The 25,264-nt window shown below is 38.7% G+C and overlaps 1 protein-coding gene across 4 annotated transcripts in view; it reads right to left on the bottom strand.

Moving 5' to 3' along the window:
- Itgb8 (integrin subunit beta 8) overlaps window positions 1-25,264 on the bottom strand; it is an 84,839-nt gene that overhangs the window by 58,065 nt on the left and 1,510 nt on the right. For 2 of the 4 annotated variants that reach the window (XM_010641092.3, XM_033757139.1), the window contains exon 1: window positions 25,043-25,258. The exons of the other annotated variants lie outside the window; for them this stretch is intronic. In XM_010641092.3, the coding sequence (XP_010639394.1) occupies window positions 25,043-25,169 (127 nt within the window). In that variant the 5' untranslated portion in view covers window positions 25,170-25,258. Of the gene's footprint in view, window positions 1-25,042; window positions 25,259-25,264 lie in introns of those variants that run through there. 4 annotated transcript variants of the gene reach the window in all.

Raw genomic sequence — 25,264 nt, 5'->3', positions numbered from 1 at the left:
CAGCAGTGTCCCATCTTGAGGCAAGGGCCTCTGGCTTTACATCTCCTGTCAGAGACTCATTGGCTGAGGCCACTGTGTATGTGTGAACCAAAGTGTGTTGGCCTCCAAGACACTTTTGAGCATGTGTCCCCTTTTGCTGGAGGGCAGTTGTTCTCAAAGGTGGCAGCTGCCGACCATCAACAATCATAACAAGCAGGTCGTGATGGATGCTCCAGCTCTAGAAAAGAATTCTAGGAGGGGAGCCAGCCTATCTACTACAATGGTCTATCCCAGAGAGTAAGTACAAGAATATTATGGCAGAGATTGTTATTTACCTGCCTATTCTTTCTTACTATCAGTATCCAAGATTTGTTGCAATTAGCACTGAGGGGAACTCAAATGCTGCAATGCACAACTGCTCTTTTTGATGGTGGTGGTCCTGTTAGTTCTGATGGTTAGGATGAAGCTGGAAGCTCCTTAATGGGGCTTTTGTGAAAGCTTCTCAAAAAGAAGTTTTCCCCCTTTTCCTTGCCTTGCTCCTTTCTGCTAGGAACATGGATATGATATTTCTACCCTCAGCAGCCATATTCAGACCCAAGGAAACTTGTCACTTTGAAGCCAGTGCTGGATTGAAGGAGCTGAGGTCTCTCACAGTATCAAGGAGTTGCTGTCTGTCTGAGAGCAACTGCATCTCTTGGTGAAAAGAAATTTTACCCCAATCTTATTTAATGCATTGCTTTAAAAAACCCTCTTACTAAAAGATTAGCACCATTCCTAATAAAATATCCTCCAAGTTTTGAAAAATAAGTTACTAAGAGACGAAAAAAATTCAGGTAAATGTTTTTTAAAAAGCTGTTAAGCCTAATCTTACTTGATATGAAGTAAACCGTCCATATTTTTCATGTTTTGTTTTGTTTTTTTCCTTTGGAAAAGTAAGATTAGGAGTCACATCTCAGAGGACTGGGTCTTAAACATATTTTTCTTAACTCCCTCAATGTTTGAGCTTAATACTCAGTTCACACTTATTAAATGTATAATGAATGAATGGTATTATAAGTTGAAGACGTTTGCAATATAATTTCTGAAGTTCTTGACTATTTACATTTTTATGTCTTTATTTGCAAAATCAGTGTATTTTGAAAGGTAATATAACTATATTTGTTTAATGATATATATCTGGATAAATCTTGATGTTCTAAATGTGTGAAAATATATATACCCATAGTGATATTATTTTTTGACATTTGGTCTGATGTATTGTTCTGCTCATTTATTATAAAGAATATCAAATTTCTAAGAACTTTGTATATATTATGACATGATCCTCATTGAAATAGAATTTTTTGGGGGGGTTACCCGGGATTGAACTCTGAACCTTATATTTGTAAGGCAGGTGGTGGAAATAAGATTTTTAATGCTACTTGCACCACTAGATTAATTTATACTTTCTTACTGCTGAAGTCTGAAGCAAATTGCATTCAGCAAATGTTCTCTTTCCAATTAAATTTGAGTAATTCCTTACTGAGCAAAGTTTTCTTATAATGTCAACACTAGGAAATAGCATTAATATCTTTGCTTTTTAAACTACACTTCTAAAGGCTTTTATTTTATGCAATGTTTATGTTTTAGAGACAAATTTTAACTTTTTTACTTTTTATTAAATAGTAAATAATTCATGTGATTATAATGAGGTTTTATGCTGGCATAAAGACTTTTGAAAAGCAAGAAAGGAAATAAAATCCCTTTTAACTTCAGGCAGTTTAAGAAATGTTAGGGCAACACTACGCATTCCACTTGTCTGCCCTGCCCCCACTGGGCAAACTCAACAAGAGTCAGAGTTTAAATGGGCTAGGATGGCATTAATTGGAGCTCTGGTTCATGATGGAATTTACAAGAACAACCACTGTTTAGCCACTGATGACATTCATTTGTGTTGAAACCAGTCATTACAAGAAGCCTCATCAGATCAGATCACCTCAGAATTTTTCACCACAGTTCATTCATACACATTGTAATCAGTTTTGCTTTGAAAATGCTCTGATTGTAGCACACACTGCCTGTGTAATTTGTGCTCTACCTTGGCTCATTTTTTCCATGGAAAAGAGCACGGTTAGTTACATTGCTACAGCAAATGTAAACTGGTACACCTTGGGTAAGCCGAAAGCTCAGGTCACCCTAAATGCACAACTTTTACTGGTATGAAATGAGAAATAAAAATACAGAAGGCAATTTATGAAGCAATTAGAAGAAGTGTGAAAAGAGAAAGGGGACTCTAAATGTTAGTGATGGATGACTGCCCACATTTGGGTTGGTCTGAGCTGGTTTTGAAGGATAGGTAAAATGTAGCTATCTGAAAGTTGTTTATTTTTAAATTACATCCTATGTATGTCTTGACTTACATTATTTGATGCTTGGAGCAAGAATATTCATCGTTGTTATGATCAGGTCTAAAATGCTACACAAAAATCTCATGATTTCAGAGGTGGGGCTTTCAAAATGCGATTGAATCATGAGGGCACTGACCTTATTTAGAGATCAGCCTTCTGATGAGTTCAGAGATTAATGGGTTCTTAGGAGGTAGAACCCACTTAAAGGAGGAGGGCCGCTGTGGGCATGCCTTTGGAAGGCAAATCTCCCACTGTGGCTCTTTCCTCGTTCTCCTGCTTCTGGCTGTCATGAGGTGAGCAGCTTTCTTCTGTCATGCTCCTCTGTCATGCTTTGGAATCAGCCAGTCATAAAGTGAAACCTTTAAAATCGTGAGTGAAAATAAATCCCTCCTCCTCTAAGTTGTATATGCCATGCATTGTCTTCTAGCAATGGAAAGCCGACTAGCATAGTCATTTATATTTGAAAATGACTTTTGGTGCTTAGATTTTCCTCAGTTATGAAGTTTCATGGGTGGACCAAGCGGTCACTCAACATACAACAAGAGTAGTTCCCAAAGAGGACCCAGTTAATTTTGTAGCTGACTGTTTACCAAAGCACATCAATGTGTCTTATGACAATCACCTTGAAAGAATTTATGACACTGAGAAAAACTCACGAAGAAAAATGGGGTGCAAGACCATAGCACCTCTTAGCACATACTTCCTACTTTAGACTTGGAACTTCAGACAGCACTAACATTACAAGGAGGGCTTCAGAGGCCCCTTTGAGGTAAATTCTGGTTAGAGCTGTATTTGTGTAACTCGGGAAAGTGATATTAGTCATGTGCTCTGTGTCTTGTTTTAACTGGAACTTTTCCATACATTCCAACTGTCCTGTTTATGAGGTACACTCCCTTTCTATAAAAACCAAAATATTCCCTGGTTTCCCACTTTGTTGATCTAAATAATGTTTTTGATTTAACATACTATATTGAAAGAGTTCCAGGGGCTCTTCCTATTTTTCTTTCCAACCCCAGGCAGGTATGACTTTCCTTTCTCTCACTTAAAAAATGCACACTGTTTATGTAAAAAATTTGAATGTCTTGGTAAAATAGGTTAAACAACAACAACAACAACAACAAAAATCCCTGGGCCAGGGATTTAGCTTAGTGGTTCTGCTGCCTACTTTGCAAGTGGTAGGTCCCAAGTTCGATCCCTGGCACTCACACCAAAAAAAAAAAATTAATAAAATAAATAAATTTAAAAAGCCCTATGACAGGAGTAATGCATTTTTTACAATGTATTTTGTAAACCTGAAGTCATACTGCAGGCGTGCACTTGATTAGATCAGCAAAACAATACCCTGAATTTTAAGAAATTTAGTTTTAAGCAAAATAAATTATTATGTGAAGCCCAAAGTTAATTTTAGTTCACTCAGAATTTGGTTTGGCTTCATCTTACATTTTTAAAGTTCAAAAAAGTCTAAAAAAATTGGATACAACCACTTGAAAAATCAATTTCATATACATACTAGATTAAAATTGAGGAAAATAAAAAATATTTATCATGCAAATATTCACTCCACAAAGCTCTGCTTTTCCTATGAGGAAAACACTACTGTGCCCATTTTGCAGATGTGGAACTGAAGCCTAGAGAGGCTATGTCTCATCCCAGAGGCACTTGGCTAGTGAGTATTGGGACCAAGTTCAACACAGCTTTGATAACAGAGGTTTTTGTGAACACTGTCCTATATAGAATAGAGAGAAACATAAAGGTAATTATTCTGTTTTGTTTTGTTTTTTTGGGTTTTTGAGACAGGGTCTCACTATGTAGTTGAGACTGACCTGGAACTCACTATGTAGCCCAGGCTGGTCTTGAACTCACAGTGACCCTCCTGCCTCAGCATCCCGAGTGCTGGGATTACAGGCATGTGCCACCATGCCCGGCTAAAGGTAATTATTCTAAAGTATAATTGAAGTTCCCCTTAGTACCACTGTAATTAGTCCTTAGGTGATGACTCAGTAATAATTCCCATGTGTCTCAAGATAATTCCTTAAGTGGTGTTTCCTTATTTTTCCTATCATCTGTGCTAAGGTAATCTCATTTTCCCACTGTACAAATGAGGATTTTAGATTTTTCCCAGTAGGATTATTTTGTACCCTCAGTGCCAAAGATTTCTCTAAATACTTCAGTGCCCTTTTCAAAATTCATTTTATTTCCATACACAGGGAAACTCTGAGTTTTAGCAGGAGAGTCCTGGCCTGCACCTCTCTCTTCCCTGGTGCATGAATCAGATTGGCTGGCACTTACTCAGCATGGAGGAGAGAGGCTCCTTTTACAACTGTGTTTCCCCAATCCCTTGCCAGAGGACAACTCTGAGCTGCATGATAATTAGGGAGAAACACATGAAATGGTGTTCACAGTTGCTGCCTCCCTTTGTGAATTTCCAGTTCTATCCTGGAAGTCAAATCTGGGACAGGGAAGAAGGCATCTTGTTCTTGTCCTAACCCTGCTATTTCTCTGACCTTCGCTTCATAATTTAACTCTGCCCAGGCTTTACTTCCTTGCTGCTGAGGTAGGGAAGCTGCTTCAAATCATTGTGTGCTATGAAAACCTTTTAAAAAGTGGTAGCCAGAGTTGGGGTTCATGACTGTAATACCAGCATTCTGGGAGGCAGAAGCAAAAGGATCACAAATTTCAGACCAATATGGGCAACTTAGTCCCTGTCTCAAAGTAAAAGATAGAATAAAAGTTGGAAATGTAGCGCAGTATAAAGCCCCCCCACCCCCACAACACAACAAAACAAAACAGTAGAGTATGAGTCAAAATGACATGATTGGTGGAGAACATTCTCTTTATAGTGTCTGTAATTCTGTTAGTTTATGAGACTCTCAATATATAATTTATAATAAAATGTTTTAACGAGCCACCAAAACCATGATGTTTTAGCTAGAACAGTTTCCCGTGATGCATAGTGATTATTTATTGTTTCATGTTTTAACACTGTTGCAAAGAGGCACAACCAAAGTTTTGGGAGCTAGGTGCATGTTGATTTCAGTGGTCGTTTCCCAGGTCCATAGATCTGTCAGAATCTGTGTCCTGACACTTTCAATGGTTGTAGTTTGGTGATTAAATTGTAGAAAAAAAAATATATGATTGACCTTGTAGTTAACTTGGATGTAATATGGTTAGGATAATCAGTGCATAATGAAGCAATGTATTTTTTTCCTGAGAGTATATAGAAAAACATTAAATTACATCATATGAGTTTTAGAAAGCAAGCCTGTGATAAACTGGTGTTGTCTTTTGACTTACAGACCACTTAGTAGTTAAAGTTATCAGTATATAGTATTTGACTGATTTATATATCTTCTAGGCAGAGTAAGAGGTACTATTCTAGTGCTCCTTCCAGCCCAATTGATGAGACAACAAAAATATCTTCAAATTTAGAAAATGTTTATACTTTACTTGTAATTTCTTACAAATTCTCAACAGTGTGAAAAAGTGGAACGGAAGGGGCTTAGGCAAAAAAAGGTTCTAATTATAATAGAAATATCTTAACCTAACTATCATATAGGATACTTAATCTTTTTAATACGTGAATCATTTAAAACCCTTTCAGTTATTATTTGTCCAATTTAATTTCATTGGCAATAATTTTATACATAGCAGTAGAATTGCTATATTCAGGAATTTAATATTGATACTATTAAAAGCCAATTATTGTTTCATAGTCTCCATATTTTCCCAGATAATCCAATTACTATTTCCCCTTCACCATAACTCAGCTTTATCCAGAATTCACCATTTCTTGGAGAAGACTTGAAAGGAAGTTCCAACATTCTCTTTGCTTTCACTGGCTACGTGGTGGTTTCTACTCCAACCCCACCTTCCGACACTTATCAATATTTATTCCTTCCAAGTTCACAGCTCTGATTTAAAAAGCCCCTGTTTATCATTGTTACCGTCGCCAGGCACTTTTTAACCATCCCCCTTGCTCTGGACTTTTCTGCTTCCCTCAGTCACTTCCAAGCCTCCCTGCCTCCACCATGGACAGAGGCAACGAGACGCTCCTGGGGCAGTGACTGCAGCGGGCATCCTGTGGGCTGTGTGAGGGCCACTGAAAGAGTTCTAGGCTCAAAAAACCAAGAGTAGCTGGCTAAATGACAAATTCAAGAGGAGGCAGAGAATGGGACAGAAGGAAGGCTACTGAGCACAGAACTGTGAACCGCGGCATTGAAAGTAAACAGAAGTAGGTCAGACCCAAACCGTGTGATGCATCCTAAGCAACAACTGAGACCTCTGGATCTGAAGCTACCTGTGGGGTACACGGATCAGCTTACTGGGACCCGAGTTCTTTCAAGTTTCCTTCTCACCTCACCTAGCTCTGAAACCCTGCTTCTATTCTTCTCTTGTTGACATCCCACCATATTGTTTTCTCACACTTACTATTCGAATTCTCCTTAAACTCCTAAGAATAAATTTTTACCAGTTCTCCCACTCTTTGTGGTACTGAGGATTGAACTCAGGGCATGCTGAACTATATCCCCAGCCTTTTAAATTTTATTTTATTTTGAGATAGGGTCATGCTTAAGATATGACCCTTACCTTGTCTTACAAAGCTATTATATATAACTTTCTTTTCAACTTGAAATTGTCTTTATTCTCTTTTTGGGAAAATAAGAGTTTTCCTCCTTGCCAAGATTATCCCCTCTATGTGTTTAGTGAATTGCTGATTCAAAGCCAGACAGTAATTTCCTAATTAAATTTAGCAACTAGCGTTTAGCAATATTTAAATGTCCCCTGCCTTTGACCGCCATTGGGCACTCTGTCACTTCTCCCACTTTCATTACTCATCTCTATATGTCTATTTTCACGTCTCTTTCTCCACTCAACTCTGTGAGGCCCCGTGAACTAACAAGACCCTAAGACTCAACCTCTTCACACATGGCCACCCAATTAGCTTCTTCAGTTTCAAACTCTCACTCAAGCAAGATTCTGTCTTGGATTTTTAACAGTTTGCTGGATCACCCCTTTTAGAATCCCAAAGCATCTTCAAAATCCAAAAGTCTCAAACAAAAATCATGTTCCTCTTCCTAAGCTGAATAACCTACTTCTGTCAATTCTATTATTTTCCCATTTATTTTGATTGAAATCTTTGTTGTCAACCCGATCCTTCACCACTGCGGTTACAATAACCCATTAGTCACCAATATTCTCTATTTTTACTTTAGTGTCTCTAGTATTCATCGCACCGCTTTCCATTAAAATTGATTCCATCCTAATTTAGACATTTTTCATCTGCTGCATTACAACAGTTTTCTTCCAGTCTCTTAAAAATCAGCATTTGCCGCTAAAATCCTTTTATACACTGTTGCCAGATCCATTTCCTCAGTGTGTCACATTACAACCCTACTGAATAATCAAAGGAAAGGAAAAAGCCAGACAAACAAAACCAAAAAGTATTGGGTGATCTCTCACCATGTAAGCGGTAGGAAATACCTTGCACTGCTAATTTATTAGCACCCTAACTTATTGCTCACTGTTCTGGAGTCTGGAAAGTCTAAGTCAGAGGTGACAACGGATTTGGTACCCAGTGAGGCCCTTCATAATAGATGGTGTCTTCTTGCTGTTTCCTCACATGGGAGAAGGATGGAATGAGTAAATGAGCTCCTCTGGGCCTCTCCTGTATGAACACTAATCCCACTCACAAGGACTCTGCCTTTGTGTCCTAACCACCTCTCAAAGCCTCCACCTCTTAATATTATCATACTGAGGATTAGATTTGAATATATGTACTTTGGAGGGGCTCAAATATTCATAGAATCAAGTTCTTAAAAATCTATTTGTGACTGTGGTTCTTGCTTTCATTTTCCTCTAATGCCTCTTCATGGCCGTTATTCCTCTCGGCCTGCAGAGCCATCCTATGTGTGGCCATCTGTTGCTGTGCAAGCCTAGGTACCAATGTCACTTAAACGATGTCTCTGCCCCTCCCTTCAGGAGTGTTTGATCTCTTTGCTTTCAAATCCTTATAGAATCTGAATTGTAATCCTCGTATTCTGCATAGTTATCTCTATGAATGTTAATCGTTTTATTTATTATTTGTATATATTATTAGTTATTTGTGTATTCATACGTGTATAATTCACATATTATGAATATAATTATCAAGGGCAAATTTCTGAGTGATCCCTAGACCCCTTCAGTGATAAAGCCCTGGTGGTTTATATCACCATCAGGTATAACTTCAGGAGCGGAGGCAACTCCCTACTGAGACAACTACTTTCATCACTTGAGTCAAGAGGAGCCCAAGACTACAAAGAAAGCCCCTTCCTTCTTGGGAGGGAAGAAGTAGGGTTCCTGTCATGCTGTCACTATATCCATCTTCCTCGGGCCTCTTCACTTTCTTACTTCGGAATCAGGAGGCAGGGTCAAAACTTTTCCTTCCCCTCACCATACACAGTATCTCACACTATCTGCCCTGAGTTCCTGAAATCTGATCTCACCTAATGTTGTTCTCATCAGTCCCTACAAGATGCCCCACACTTCTGGGTTTGCCCTCATCTTCCTCACATATTCTAACCCCGTAAGTCTCTGCACAACCCCTCTTCTTTCCACTCCATCTCCTGTGCCCCTGAGCCTTCCCCTCTCTCTCCCTCCCCCTCTTTCTCTCCTCCCGCTTCTCTTTCCACGCTGACCTCCTGAGTAGTGATGGTGCCTTGCCCATAACTCTCGTACCTCAGCTAGGAGATAGACATGTGCCTTCCCTCATTGCCACTAGCAGGGCATTGTCCCTCCCTCACTCCCAAACCCTCTTGCCCATCTTGGACAAGCGTAGCCTGAGCTCTGTCATCCAGTACTCTGAAAGGTGGCAGGTATTGCTGACATTTGCTGACCCCACTGTCATCCTGTCTGATCTCTACGAAACTGTGACTGCTCCTCTAGTATTGCTCTCCCCAACACTATGCTTCTTTAAATTCCTGGCCTTTCAGTATATGCACACATCATCTTTGTTGTACTTATATGACTCAGTTCCTTACTCTCCTCTCTTCCGAGTATTTTATTCACTGTCTCGATTTACCCGTTGTTTTCCACAGTCACAGGTTTAGAACTTGTAACTACTCATAACTTCAATCTCTCTACAATCTGATTTTCACAAAGCACCCTCCCTGACCACCATCTCCTTTCTTTCGATCTAAACCACTCTTTCCAGTGTCCAGGCCCCAACATCTGTCATTTCCACTCTTTTGATTCTCCTAGGTGCCTGGTATCACCTTTTCTCTCTACGCTTCCTCCAAGTAACACCAAACATAACTCCCTCACTGCCTTTGGGTCCTTATTCAAACACCACCTCTCTTAATGAGCCTAACCCTATCTAATCTACTTACAGTGACAACTCGACATCCTCCAGCTCTGCTCTACTTTCCCCATTGCACTTACCACTTGCTAACACTGTAGATAATCACTTATCATCCTATATCTGTTATTTATCTTATCACCACTCCTCCCAGATATGAGCCTCATTAGCACAAGAACTTTGGTCCTTTTATTCCACAACTTTTGTGCACCTTGATCAGTGCTTGCCATTGTCATTTGGGAAAAAAATATCTATTGAATGATTACTTTAGATCTCAGTGGAGACCACAGAATCTACCAGATTACACCCTATATTTAAGTGTCAGTCTCCTCCCTTAAAATGACAAATTCAGCAAGAGGCCATCCTGTTCATATTTCCCTCCCTGAGGCCTAAGGACTTGGCTCGGATGTCAGCTTCTCAGGGGTACCTTTACTAACCCCTCCTCCTCTAGAACACCTCACTCCCCGTGTGAGCTTGTTTTCTCTGTAGAAGATGCTAGACACAGCACTTTCTAGTGTGCTGTGCATTGTATTTCTTTGTCTGTTGCTATTAGAATAAGAGCTCCACACAGCAAACTTTTTTGCCTGTTCTGTTCCCTGCCATATCCTCGGGGCTGAGAGAACTATCAGAATGGATTTGTTGGATGAAAGGATGAATGACCGTGTCCGTGCTGCACTGACCAAGATGGCCTGTGCGGAAACGTGCACACCGTCCCACTTCCTCTCTGACACCATGTGTTTATTTCTGTGTCATCTGTGTAACTTTCTCCCAGCTGTGTCCCTTTCTCTGAGTGAACTCAGGAACTGAGGATACGTGCCTTGAAGGAGCTTCGTCTGGGTACTGCTCTTACATCTGGCTGCTCTCTCCTATTTGTGCACTGAGAGAGAGGGTGGGGGGAGGGAGGGAGGGAGAGAGAGAGAGAAAGGGAAAAAATTTGATTTTTTTCTGCAGGTTGTCTCTAAATTTTGTTTCTTTGAGGTCCCTACTCTACACATTTGATAAATTAACACATACTTTTTTTCTTTCTGTCTTCACACACAGGCATTTAACAGTTTTTACTAATGGCTAAAAGGGAAACAAATAATTATGTATGTCATTAGAGTACAACATATGCTGCCTGGATTCTGCTTTACGGTGCTTTTTTGTGACAATCGCTGGGAACATAGTGTATCTGGAAAGGTGCACCGTGTGTATTGTAAAACTGTGGTTGCTGGAACCTTCTATCAATCAGGGCTACACTTTGTGAAAGAAGAGGAAAAACTAAAAAAAAAAGCATTAATATTTACAAAAGTCTTTTAGGTTCTGCTTGTATCAGAACATCCTCACCCTCTACCCTGTCTGATTAAGAAGTCCAAAGCCTGATGGCACCAGTGGCCAAAACCCAGCCCACCCACTGTCTGAAAACTGTGCGCACACTTCCTCAAAGGGCATTCCTCCCGGCCATAGGAAGTCATTTTCTCTGTCCCAAAGCAGCTATCCCAATGCCACATTCACTGAGTAAATGATCTGGCAGTACTTTCTGACTTAGCAATTAACTGACAACCATGTGACTTCCCAAATCTGTTCAGATAACTGTGAGGTTTTTCCTCACCTGTCAGAAAAAATTTAAATGATTTACTTTCCAAGATAGGAAAATGTACACACCTATATTAAAAAGATTTTCAAGAGTCAGAAATTGAGTGATCATATAATTTATTAATTTAATTTAATTAATTAAATTTTAATTAATTAAAATACCTTTCACATGTACTTTAGGTAACCATCTTCTCAGGGGAAGCTCTGCTGGTATTATGAAAAGATGCTTGATTAGAAGAAAGATGGATAAAAATTTAGTGATAAGAATAACATTATTTGGGATCAGGAAGTGGAAAACATCATTCCTAAGGAATATTGGAGTTGTAATGATTTGGATGGTATTTTTCTATCTATGAAATTTTGATATCCTTTCACACCGGCTTTTACGTCATGTCATCGTAGAGAATCTTAGGGATGTGACACTTGTCTGTATGAAGCTCAGGAAGTTACAGGAAAAACCGGATGTAAGGCAGAACCTTGAGAAGTGTGCCAGGAGAAGGAGCAGGTGGAGTGCTGTGGTGTCAGATTACAGGATCCTGTCACCTCAAGGGGAGACAGGGAGGGTCAGAGAAAGTTCCTTGGAGAATTTCCTGGGTTCCTGTATTACAGGATTGGGGCTCTGCTCTATCTGGTTCTCAAATACATACTGTCTGCTAGAAATCACAGCGCATTGTTTGCATGCTACTGGGATCTGGCACATTCAGCCGGATCAGTGATAACTGTCCAAATAGCAGCAACATGTTCAAAGATGTGAAACTGCTCCCCCATATCCAACACCCCAGGTCTAATCTTCAACTCTGGAACCCTTATAGTCCCAACTAAGCTTCCTCTTAGACCTTAGATCTGCCATGTTTTCCAGCACTTAACAGCTCCTTTCACTTTCAACTCCAAGCTAAATGCTACACAGCCAAATAATGTTTGAAAGGACAACATAAGGACAATTCCTTCACCAAGACTGAGGCTGAGGACATCTCTCCACCTTGTCCAGAACATGTTGCATTGCAGATCCACTGACCCATGCAAAGATGGCTCAGTATATCTATTCCTTCTGGCCTGAAAGACTCTGCTCTATTCCCAAATGAAGGGAAAGTAAACCCCAGACTTGGTGGCTCTAGGCTTCTGTGCCCTCACATGCAGCATAGTTGCCTATGGTCATTGATTTCTCTACCACAACCTGGAAGCTCCCCAAACTCTATCATATTTCCAATTTGAATGCTAGTGATTTAGAAAAGAAATGGATAAAAGGCCTTTTAGTAAATATGCTGTTGGTATATATGATTTATGGTATAAGTATGCTGTTGGAATATATATATATATATATATGTATATATATATAAAATTTCTTGCCAGCATCCCATTGTTTATACTGTTATCTCTTATGATATTTTGGATGAAGAAGGTTACTGTCCTGGGTCCTTTGTGCACAGCATCCTCAAAAATTTTTCAAAAAATGAGCTTACATTACTGATAGTAGAGTTCCTAGGAAGTTAAATTCTCCCCAGGAAAGTCATGTGTAACAGTGGCACCATTGTGGTGAAGTGCTCATCCAAAAGATGAGGTAATTCAATATTTCTTGAGATTCTCCAGGGAAGTTTCTTGCTTGTCAAGAAAGCCCCTTAATGAAGAGCCACAGATGGATGGACCACTTAGTAGGTTTTTTGCCATCAAGGCAGCTTTACAGCACTTGAAGTCTTAGCTAAATCTGGTATATTCTGTGGCTGAATGTTCCATAGTTAAAATAGGCCTACAAGTGTCTAGTCTGGACAAAGGACCAAACATACCTGCATGCCAACCACTAGAAAATAATGAATCCAAAGGAATTATGCTTTTCTACTCTAGGAAAAAAAAATACCGTGCTATCTGGGTAGTATTTAAAAATTTATCCATGAAATAGAGCATGACATCCAGTGATAATTCTAACTGACAACGTATTTCTACACTGCCAGGGAGTTCAGTCAGAAGCAGGAGTTGTCTTTTTTGTGGCATTAAAATAAACACATCTCTGAGAGGTAAAATTTCTCCCCAAAGCCTCGATGTCTGATTTTTCAGTCATTGATCGATACATCAGCCTCTACCCCACTAAGTCAGTCTGTCACCAGATGATCTAGCCTCAAATTGTTATGCTGGCATTCAAGTAGACAAGGGTCAGTGCTGGTAATGTATACCAATGTCATGTGCACTTGAGGAGTATAAACCTCACTCTGTGGCTGGACCAGGCTGCCTTCAACAAAGCACAGACGATGCCAGCACCCCTCTCCTTCTCCCACACCATCCTAGACCCATCAGATGTCACAATGCATCAGGTGGTCTTGGATTCTTCACAAGGCACACTCCAAACTAAGGCCTGGTACTAACAACATTTAATTATTATATTTCTATTACCAAATCAGAGGTCCGACACTGTGCATTCAGACACTGTCCTTCACCTTAAGGCTCTCATTCTGTTTGTAATTGAAATGCTCATCAAAAAGGGACCTTTCAACCAAAAGTCAGGATGCCTGAGACCGTGACTTCCTTTTTCAATGTTTTGTTTGTTTCAATGTTACACCCTTCCAGATGAATCTTGTTGGCACTTGGGCTCTATCATTTCTTAAAGGTTCTCTTTCGCAAATTATGATACAGTTGTGTTTAATTCACCATGAAAATCCAAACCAAATGCACAAAAAGACAATGGAGCAATACCTTGGGAAGTGTGTCTTGTACTAAGACAAGCTTCGTCATGGTCATTTTTCTGCCAACAATATACTTCACTACAATGATCTCTTTGTTTCCAACCAGAACAGCCAGTTCTGCAGCAATTCCTGGCTACAAGTAACTTTCTTGCATTCTTTGTTCTGCTGCAGTCAATGAATACCTTACATGACTGGGCACAACCAGCCTGGACTTTTTTCCTCCAGCAGGCAATTAGAGAAGACATCTTAGTTTGGCACTCCTTAAGGTACATTTTGCCAACCCGGTCCTTGTGAAGAAATTTTGAATTTTTAAAATTATTTTCTTTGACCTCCAAATATTCTAAAGCTTCTTTATTGCATAGTGGAGTAATCCTTGAAGATAAAATAAAGCTTTCCACGCAGACCCTATTCAGTTTCTATGATAGTTATTGAAGGATTATACTATATGTATACCCCTCACTGAAATCAGGATCCATGCCTGAAACTGGGGAAAGTATCTGTGCTTCAGTTCCAAGGAAAGGACCTTGGAACCACATGTACATGTGAGGCAGTACTCTCAACTGCAGCTTCATTTAGCACTGGCATATCCAAGGAAGTTAAGTTCAAAGCTATGCAAAACATCATAACATTCCTGGCCAAAATCCAGTGCACATCCCACATACCTAATAAGACATAGTTAGCACGATTCTTCAGAACTAAAATATTTCCAGTGACCCATACTTCTGTCTTTGCTGCCAGCCTTTTCCTCACTTCCAAACTCAGTCCCTTCCAACAGCTTTGGCTAGAATTGGCCCTTGACAGCTACTCTTATTTCTTACTTTGGACTATCTAGGGACTGACTGTGTTTTTGGCATTTCCCTACAATAAGCAAACTGCACCAGTACTTATCTAGAATGGCAACAGATCCTGTCTTTGACAAAATAACAGTTTTTGTCAGTTAAAAGAAGATAAAACAAGACACCTTGAAAATAAAGGTAACATATGTCTACAGCCACTATAATAACGATACATAACTCATTCCTTAGGTCACCATAAAGACTACTTTTTGCATCCTTATATACTGTTTGAAAATATGAACTTTTAGTACTTTGAAAAGTAGCTCTCAAAATAAAAGCATCTTTAAAAATCATCTTAAGAATATATATCTGATAAGATCACCATAATTTAACATTGTAGTTTTAATTATTTTAATTTTATTTCCTAAATTAATTTTTGTTGGAGGCATTTCAGAATAACACAGAGAAGACAATTTTGATGCATCTATTTAACATTATAATTTTTTATTAAAAATGATCCTGCACTTTGTTGAAAGGTGGGATTGTTTTAATTAAACATTAAAATCCCAATATAAGCCATTCTGACTTTTTCTTTTTTGGTACCGGGGATTGAACACTGGACCCTTTTCCTTGTGAGGCAGGTGGTGGAACCACTGAGCCAAATCCCCGGCCAATTTTGACTTTTATTATAGTTTTCTTTGGTATATAAATTATACCAATTTACTGACTGTGAAAGTAGAAAGATGGCCTTGATTTGAGGCAGTTCTTCTTATGAAATAGTACCTGGAGCTTTCATTGTTTGTCTCCTCTACCCCTCCATTAATATTTAAACTAGGAGAAGAATCTGTCCTAACTTTATCAGGGCCAAAGGCAAGAATAAAAATAGGAGTGGGCATAACAAGACAAAATATTTAACAGTTACAAACTAGACTAAGAAATTATTAAGTAAATTCTACCTTCCTTCTTTGATAAACATACATTTATAATGTCCTAGAATGCTATGCCTGAATTTCAAGTTTCCAACACTTTAGATTTCTGGCTGAGAACTTGACAATATGTGAACCATTTGCCCTTCAAACTCTGATCTGCTTTTCTCCTCTCCCACCTCTGGACTTACTCTGTGCTGCAAGTAACCTTTACTTGGATGGATACTCTAGTCCATATGTCCAAATTCTACTTACTTCCTCTGCATTGGCTGCCCTTGGCCACCTTTGCCTAGCGTCTGGGACATGGGTGGCTGGATTTACCTATAGAAGAGAGGCCCAGAAAGTAGCTTGGAGCTGGTGGGCACAGAGTTCTGGAGATGACCTAGAAGGGGCTGACAGAGTCTAAATGAAGATACCCCATGGATTCCTTTGCACCTGGTTAGGGACATCACCAGAGGAGGGCACGAGTTGGGCCTTCCAAGGCCAGGATAGGAACTCCTTTCACTAGAAGGCAATCTATCATCATGACTAAGAATACTGACTCCAGCCCACACAAGTGTGAGTTCAGATCTCCATTACTTAATAATTAAGAAATCTTGGAGAAGTTATTCAGTGTTTCTAATTAGTTGCTTATCTGTAAAATCATAATAACAGCACATAACTCAAAAGGGTAGTAATTCCTAGTAAAGGGTATATTATATTTTCAATTCGTGTGTCTAGTAGGCTACCTGGTATATAAAAATTATCTATAAATTTTAACTATTGTTATTTTAAAATTTCATCACAATATATTATAACTTTAGGAGCTTGAAGAAAATCTGAATGTATAATGATTAAATGGATTTGAATAGTTTGTCTTTTGTTACTTTTTTGGTATTTGGTTAAAATTCCAGTTTGTATAATCTAAATAGAAATCAATTCTTAAAATAATACTGAAGATACATGATCAGGATTATTTACCAACAATGAAAATATTTGTTACGGAAGCATTAAAAACAAAACAAATCTTAAAAGATAATATGCAAAAATATGAAGTCTCAGTTTTTTATCTTTGCTAAAGATTTGCCTTGATGGTCGAGAGATTACTTTTTGGAGTGGACTGAGAAAGAAGAAATAAGTGATTTGTTTTCTTAACGGCGTAACCCATTTTAAAAAGAGAACATTATTTCTTTAAGTTCAAACTCTTGTAAGGATTCATGCTGAGTGGGGCTCTTTTGCTTGGCCGCCCAGTTTTAAACTGCTCACTACTGTCTTCACATAAATCATAAACTCATTTACTCCAAGTGATTTACTACAACCTATTGTGTGCGGGACACTGGAGACACACAAATAGAGCACAATGTCTTTCCTCAGTGACTTCCACAGGCAACCTAGACAAGGCACAGGAGGTCAGGCACACAGTGCTCTCGGAGGGAGGGCCTGAGGACAATGAGGAGTCAGAACAGATTCTGCATAGAGATAAAGTGAGGACAAAGCTTTCAAATGATGGCTTTCGATGCCCACATAATGAACAATGAGTCAGATTTTACGTACTGACACTGTATTGTTAGAGAGGACAGATTTGAGAAATCATTGTGGACAAATCTTGATGTTAAGAAACATGGAAAGAATCCCCATTTTCTGGGAATCATCATATCTAGTGCTCCCCTCTTACTTGTTGTAGTTATCACCTTGAAAATGCTAGCATTTATTTCCTCTCTGCTCTCTTTTTCCAGGAAAAGTTGAACTCCAGGAAAGATTACAAAATGCCTTAAGTGGGCCATAGAAACAAACAAGTTATAGGTGTTGAATGTCATCTTATTAGAATAGTCTACTCTGACCGTTGTACATATTGCATGGCCTTTCCTCAGGTCAATTCAGTACATGGCTTTCTTTTGAATTCTTTCTACCCTGCCACTCCACACTCTCATATGCATATATGTGTACACTTACGTGTCATCCTTGATTAGAACGCAAGCCTTGGGAGCAGGACTTTGCTCTCTGCTGTGTCCCCAGCACTTATAGCCTTTGATGTCTTAGTTTCATATCACTGCCTAGGTGTGGCTAATCACTGAAAATACTTAAATCCAAGGGAATGCCTAATTTAGTAAAAGTATTAGGGTAAAAATAATACAAACATGTTAAACAATATAGGACTTCAGGCTCTAGCAGATGGGCTCCAAGCAGTTAGGATACAGCCCTGTGTTGATCAGTGGTCTAACCATATCATGAATTTGTCCCTGTGAACTCTTTTGATCAGCCACTTAGCTTGGGTGGTCAGTTTCTTCTGCCTTGTATTTCTTCTCACAATCACAAGTCATACAAATCTGACATATTGGGAATCCACTGTGTAACAGGAAGGCAGAGTTTTGGAGTTGTTCCGCATACAGCCACACATTGGCATTCTTTTTGTCACTCAGATACGAACTCTTCCATAATGAGGTGCACTGAGGCGAGTTGAGGGTGTCCGGGGGCTCCCATGGGAGGGCTGCTTTCACCATAGCCATGATTTATGAATCTGAATACTTTCCTTGAAGGTCACTCTGCACGATAACAAGGATCCCAGCATTACCTACATTACAGGGTGGGCCTGAGGGATCACCACGTGGCACCACTGTAGCAAGATACTCAATCATCTACAGTGACACTGAATTCTGGAAATTTCTTGAAGAAATTATGGGGTGACAAACATGAATTCAAATCCCATCTCTCCTACTTATTAATGGAATGTCACTGGGAAAAGTGTTTATCTTCTCTGTGCTTTAGGTTCCTCACTTCTAAAGCAACAATTGTAATTCCACTTCTCTTGCTATTGTAAACATTAAGTCAATACCTGAAGTCATTTAGACAAATGCACGGCACAGAATGAGAACTCCCTAAATGTTTGTTAAATTACATGAGCATTGCACCTTCTTTCCACCATACATAAAAGCCATACCTATATGGTATCTTTAGGATATAACTGGAAAAGTTATATTTTTAAAGATTAACATTTAGATCACTTAATTTTAAAGCTCAGTATTTAACCATTCAATTTAATACAATTCATTATGGGCAAGCATAAAATGTTATTTTTTTCCTACGGCTATTTTGTTACAATCAAGATATAATTTATAGGACATACTTCATATGGGATTGAAGAATAAACAAAGGGCCTCTGATGATGAAATAAATGTGTATACCCTGGCTGCAACAGGTACTAGGGTTTTGAGGACAGAAAGGATTGAGCAAATACATTGGAAATTGGATATAAGGTTGTCAGCTTATTCAAAGAACATGCAAAGAGATCTTTTTTTTCTTTCACCTTGGCAAAGTAAGAGTCAAGTAACATAAGTAACAGAATTTTTTGGGGGGGGTACTGGGGATCCTACTTGGGACCTTGTGCTTGTGAGGCAGGCAGCAAGTAACAGATCTTATATGAGTTACTTACTTATGGGATTTGTCAAACCAACAAAAAGTACAGCAGGTCAGTGTTTGAAGATGCTATATGAGTGGTCACTTTTAAGAAGGATACTATGTATACATAAGTATAATCATTACAATGACTGCATTAAAGGCTGGTAGTTTTACTGCTTTTCAAGAAAACTTGATGGTATCTATATAGGGTCAGGCCCTATTAAAGTTTAAAGAAACTTTGGTCAGAACAGTCTGCCCTGACATCTACTCAAGTGGTCCATAAAATGGCCTGGTGTGTGTGTGTGGGGGGAGGAATTTGACAACAATCTGAGGAATTTACTACCAAACTATTTACACCTGAATATATCAAATTTAAGCAATGGAAGCCAAAAAGGCTGTTAAGAATAAAGACCAGATTACCTCAAAAACTACAAAGAAGTTTTTTTTTTTTTTTTTTTTTTAAAGAAGTACAAGAAATCTAGCGAAACAATATAGTGTTTTTATACCACAATATTTCTCAGGTATAAAAAATTCAATTTGAACAAAAACTAATTATCATATTTATTTTGTGAATTGCCTGCACTTGATCTTAATTTAAAATTGTTTTCTTCTTTTCTGAGCTGTATTTCTTGACTTCTCTTGGCTTATTAAAATGGTAACGGATTTGTTTACAGTTTATAATCTTGTCAAAATCAGTAGGCATATATGTTCATGAGTAAAATATCTACAAAACAGAAACATGTATTTTTAAGAAAGATTGATTGGTAAAATTATTCTGACAACTTTTTACACCTGGAAAGTCCTAATTTTCAGAATTCCATATATGGTTCTAAGATCTGAAAATATCTTATATTTCTTGAATTATTACAAAAAACAGAGGTTGTAGGAGTGGTTCAGCTTTTATTAAATCTAAATATACAAAAATTAATCACAACCAAATTGGCATTATTATGGAAATATCCTATGTTTATACTAAATCAAAAATATCATTTTTTTCTGGAATTTTTTTTCTATTAAAATACAGCAGAACTTGATTCTTAAATTCATCCATTTGTGTAAAAGAGAAAAAGTAAATGAAGCCCTGTCTTGGAATGAACAAGGGAACCAATCTAAGATTCATTACAGAATAAATTTACTGATTTGCTCTTAAGATTTTTCAACAAGCCTGTATTGGGTGCTTTTTACATGGTTGGAATTTTTCTGCAAAAGGGAACAAAGTACCTTCGCTCTCAAGCTGTATTCTAGCTTTACGGTTGGGAGGAGGGGAGGAGAACAAATAAACCAGGGATGGTAAGGGCTATAAAACAAAGATGCAGAGCAAATGGCTAGATAGACCTGACAGGGAAGACAGAGAAGCCCTCTCTGATAAGGTGATATTTGAATAAGCACTGGAAAGAAGCGAGGTTTAGGAGTAAGCAATATATCTCAGGGAAGAGCATTCCATGGATAAGGAACAACACATTCAAGATCAGAGGTAGGGAGCCAGGTGTGGTGGCGCATGCCTGTAATCCCAGCACTTGGGAAGCTGAGGCAGGAGGATTGCTGTGAGTTCGAGACCAGCCTAGGCTACATAGTGAGTTCCAGGTCAGTCTCAACTACATAGTGAGACACTGTCTCAAAAAAAAAAAAAAAAAAAAAAAAAAAAAAGATCAGAGTAGGGTCATGCTTGGTACATCCAACGCATGGTGTAGCGTTGACTAGTATTACTACAACAGAATGAAAGATGAAAGGAAGGCGAGAAGATGAGGTCAATCAGCAGAAGATGGGCGGCGCATGTAGGTTCTTAACGTCTATGGGATACCTCGGCCTTCAACAGAGGCAGATGAAAAGCTATGGATCATCCCAAGTATAGGAATGACAAGACTTGATGTGCATTAGTAAAAGGTAGGTCTGGCTGCATTGTGGAGTAGGGAAGCCCTAAAGTAAGCTTTCAAGAGTTTGGGCAAAAAGTGGTGGCATGAATCAGAGTTGTGGCAGTGGAGGTGGTGAACAAACTGAAATGTGGGAGGAAAAGAGGGATCAAGGATGCACTACTGTGTTAGCTTAACCCACTGGGAGACTGACTTACCATTTACAGAGCTGATAAAGAGTATGAAAAGAACAACTTCAGGAGAAAATTGGGATCGGGAGACTGATTTTAACCACATCACTGTGAATTTTGCACTCAGGAACATTGGAGATGTTGATAGGTAGACTGCTGAATCCTCTGGTAATCAGAAAAGAGGTCAGGACTGGAGTTAATACACCTGAGAGTTGCCACCATAGAAATGGTATTTAAAACACAAGACTGGATCAGTCCATTTGAGGACTCAGTGTATGTACATCAACAAGAGAAATTCGGCTAGTCACATCCTAGGCCACTGCACTGTTTGGATTTTGGGAGAAGAGCCAACATGAGAGATGGAGAAGGACATCATACCAAGAGATTGTAGGACCAAGAAGCTAAAGGAAGAAGTGTTTTCAAGGAGGGTAAGGTCCATGGTCAACCAACTGACCAATAATAGATTGAACAACATAAAGACCTTAGAACTGGCCATCAGGTATGACAATGGAAAAGTCACCTGATCTGAGTGGAACTGGGCAGAAGATTTGGAAAGCTGCAACAGACTCAAAGCAAAGCAAGGAACAAAACTGGGAAAAGTCAAGTGTGGATAATTTTTTCAAGGACTTACAGCAAAAGAATGAGAAATAGGACAGGAAAGACACTGCAGTTTATGTGAACACTGCTCTAGATCATTCATGAGAGAGAAAAAAGCTGATGGGAAGAAAATCCTTAAAACTGAAACCTTAACATAGTCAACCATTTATGATTCCACTGGAATAATGCAATTAACATTTGTCTGGGGAGGTAGATTTATTCATGGTGTTTCTTCCCTTTCATATATATGCATACCAAAAAAGTGATTACATATGCATACTTTTGAAGAAAAATATTTATGAATAGAATAATAATAGAACCATGGAAAAATAAATGGTTGAAATGGTGTTTTCATATATTTTCTTGTGCCCTCTTTCTTTAGTTCTTCCCTTTAAAGTTTGTCAATGTTCTTGAAGGCCTAAATTTTATAAAAAAATTAATGTTTTATGATTAATGACAATGTGTTTCTCTTCCAATAGTGTTTAAATTTACTGAAATATCTTTGCATAAAGACGGCATGTGAGGGTGAAGGGAGAGCAGGGAGACTGGAAAAAAAGGAGAACCAAGACCTGTCATGTAAAGGTATAAGATCCCAACAATGAATGTAACTGTACTGTATACCTAAGATGTACCAATAAACTCAATGAAGAAAAAAAAAAGATGACATGTGAGATTTGCTCAAAATAATTTATTTGGGAGAAGAGGATGAATTGGCTGGGGTGGGAGTTGGATTAAAGAAGTTGGTTTTGAGTTGATAATGAAGCTGGGCAATGCTACATAAATATGCAACAAAAGTGTGTTTGAGTTTTTAAAATTAGCAAATGTGCAAATAATAGCATTGCTGCATTAACTCTTTAAATATTCACCAAGAGGTACTCCTTGTGTTTTCTAGTTGCTCATTAAACATTTTATAATGTTGTTGTTATTAACATCAATTGTCTCTAATTGCTGGTAAGCTCTACCAGGGAAAGTTAAAAAACTGCAATAATTTTTTCTATATCAGAAATTTTCAGATTTTATTCCTAACACCTCCCATCCACTATACATTCATTTCTAAAAGTGTACTATGTATTTAAGATCTATAAATTCTACTTCAAAAATTAAATCCAAATTATGTTGTCCTTGTGCAGCTATGGTCTCTTTTGGATGGTTTTATTTCCCTCAACATTTTCTTGGTGTAAACTACGCACTGAGCATGGGAACAAGATTTCCTTTGTAATTGATACCTAAATTTCTATTCTGATTTGAGCATCTAATTTGTACTGTAAAGACATATAATTTGAGATTTGTAGCTATATCACAAAAGTACAACAGTTTACTCTGATCTCTAATTTTCTGAGTTGTACTGGCTATAATTTAAATTTTTTGCATGTTTTTAACTGCCATGCAAATCAGTATACATCAGGAAGCTGTGTATACTGAAAGACAGTGGGAAAAGGATGGGCTGTTCTGATTTCAGATAAGCATTCCTTTTTCAGGTCTACAGGTGCAAGGGGGTCCATTCATAATGTTTGCTTAAAAGCAGTCATAGTCACTGGAGAGAAATACAGTGCTAATACAAAATAACTTTTTGAATCTTTACAAGCACAGCAAATTTTTAAATATTACTTTTATTAGCAAATTCTAGAGGCAAGTGGGATTTTTTTCATTTGTATCAGGAACAAAATATAGTTTGTTGATCTAAGATTTGGTCATTTTAGGAGTATTTAAACATATATGTTTACTAAATCTAGAAAAGCACTTATTACTTATTGAAACAGGATGGAATTATGCTTGGTGGAAATTTTGCTGCCACAAATACATGTTCCATTTAAGAGATAATTGATAATGAATGTTATTTTTTCCTCTGCATTAAGTTTCACTTATTTTGAAATAAACATGTAAGCCAAAATACAACCACAAGACAAAACACTTACTTTAAGTGCCCCCATTTCAGACAAGTGGGTAAATCTCCCTGAATGACATTAAATAATTATACATGCAGCAACTAAATGAAGTTATCTGGATGTTTCCATTGTAAGTCTTTATTTATAAAGTTATGACTCGACTGTTTTAATTAGCTTTGGAAGAAATGTGGCCCATCAGCTCAAAGCATAGAAGTAAGTTAATTTTTGTGTACAAAACAATTACAGTCATTGATTAAGCTCTCCTTCAGTCAGCAAAGTTAGATTCAAACTCTTATAGACCAGAGAAAAGTAAAAACTCTTTTTAAAAATATATTAATAGTCACTGCACTTGCAAAAATAAATGTTAGACTTACATGGAAAACCAACAGTAACTCATCCTAAATTGATGATTGTTAGTGCACTTGTTTTATGGTCTGCTAACAATACAGTGCTACCACCTTACATTTCCTTGTGATGACATAAATCAGAAGTCACTCAGTCCCTTCTCATACACTATTTGATTTGTTTGGTTTGGTTTTTTTGAGGCAGGGTCTCACCATGTAGTTGAGACTGACCTGGAACTCACTATGTAGCCCAGGCTGGTCTCGAACTCACAGCGATCCTCCTGCCTCAGCCTCCCAAGTGCTGGCATTACAGGCGTGCACTACCACGCCTGGCTCTCATACACTGTTTGAACTTTCCTGTGTGACTTAGGGAGCACAGGTATTATTATACCATTTCACAGATGAGGATAACTGAGTTTATAAAGAGGTAGCGCAGACCTAAGAGGTTTGGTTGGCAAGAAGGCTATCAATCCTGGACCAAGATTCTTTCTGCTTCTCAGTCTCTGACGTTGAACTCAGTGAGAGAATAAGTAGGAAAGTGTCTTTTTGTTTGTTTGTTTTGTTTTTTATTTTTTTTTAAAGAAAAAGCTGAATGGATGGCGAGTTAACACATGAATATTCCTCAAGAGTATTTAATTCATTCACACTGAACCCCATGAGAGAAGAAACTTGTGTGTTGCTGCTCTTTTCTTTCTTGGGGCAATAAAAGTACAAGATTCCTATTTACAATTGCTATATCCACAGGCTTGAGTCAAATGCAGCTTTTTGGCTGCTGGACCTTCATCCTAGAAAGACAGGAAGACATTCTGTGTGGAAGATGCCCCAAGGATGTACCAGAACCTCTAAAGTGATGGTGTAAATACGGCAACCTCCCTTCAAAACCTCCACTCAGTTACTGCTTCCCGGCACCCAGGAGCAACGCCCAGGGTCTCCAACTATAATAATCCAGGGCAGAAATCCTTGCCACCTCGTGTCTCTAAGGCCTTCTGCAAGAGAAGACACCGCCACACACCCGCCCTTTCGAAGCTCTCAGGGCAGACTGTGACTGACATCTGCCACTTACCTGGCCGGGGTGCTTTGGCCAGGAAGCCCTGCGTGCCATCCCAAGACTTTGCGCCAAGAAAATAAAACAAAATAAAACAACTTACCACTTTGGCCCAGTCCAAGAACAAGTGAAAACACCCAGGCTGCCCGGAGAAAGGAGGCAGGACCTTGCCGGCAGTTTTGCACGCAGACAAATGCAGCAGGAAAAAAAGCCAGGGCCGAGCCGCACATAATGCAAAGCAGCCCGCCCCGCGCCCGTCGCCTGGCTGCTTTCCTGACGAGCGCTCGAGCCTCCCAGGCGCACCTCGGGGCCCGCGGGCCGGAGG

Source organism: Fukomys damarensis, unplaced genomic scaffold (genome assembly GCF_012274545.1).
Source record: "Fukomys damarensis isolate Sample0158 unplaced genomic scaffold, DMR_v1.0_HiC HiC_scaffold_4, whole genome shotgun sequence".
NCBI lineage: Eukaryota > Metazoa > Chordata > Mammalia > Rodentia > Bathyergidae > Fukomys > Fukomys damarensis.
Note: the sequence above shows the minus strand (reverse complement) of the source record. Positions and strands in the feature narration are given on the sequence as shown.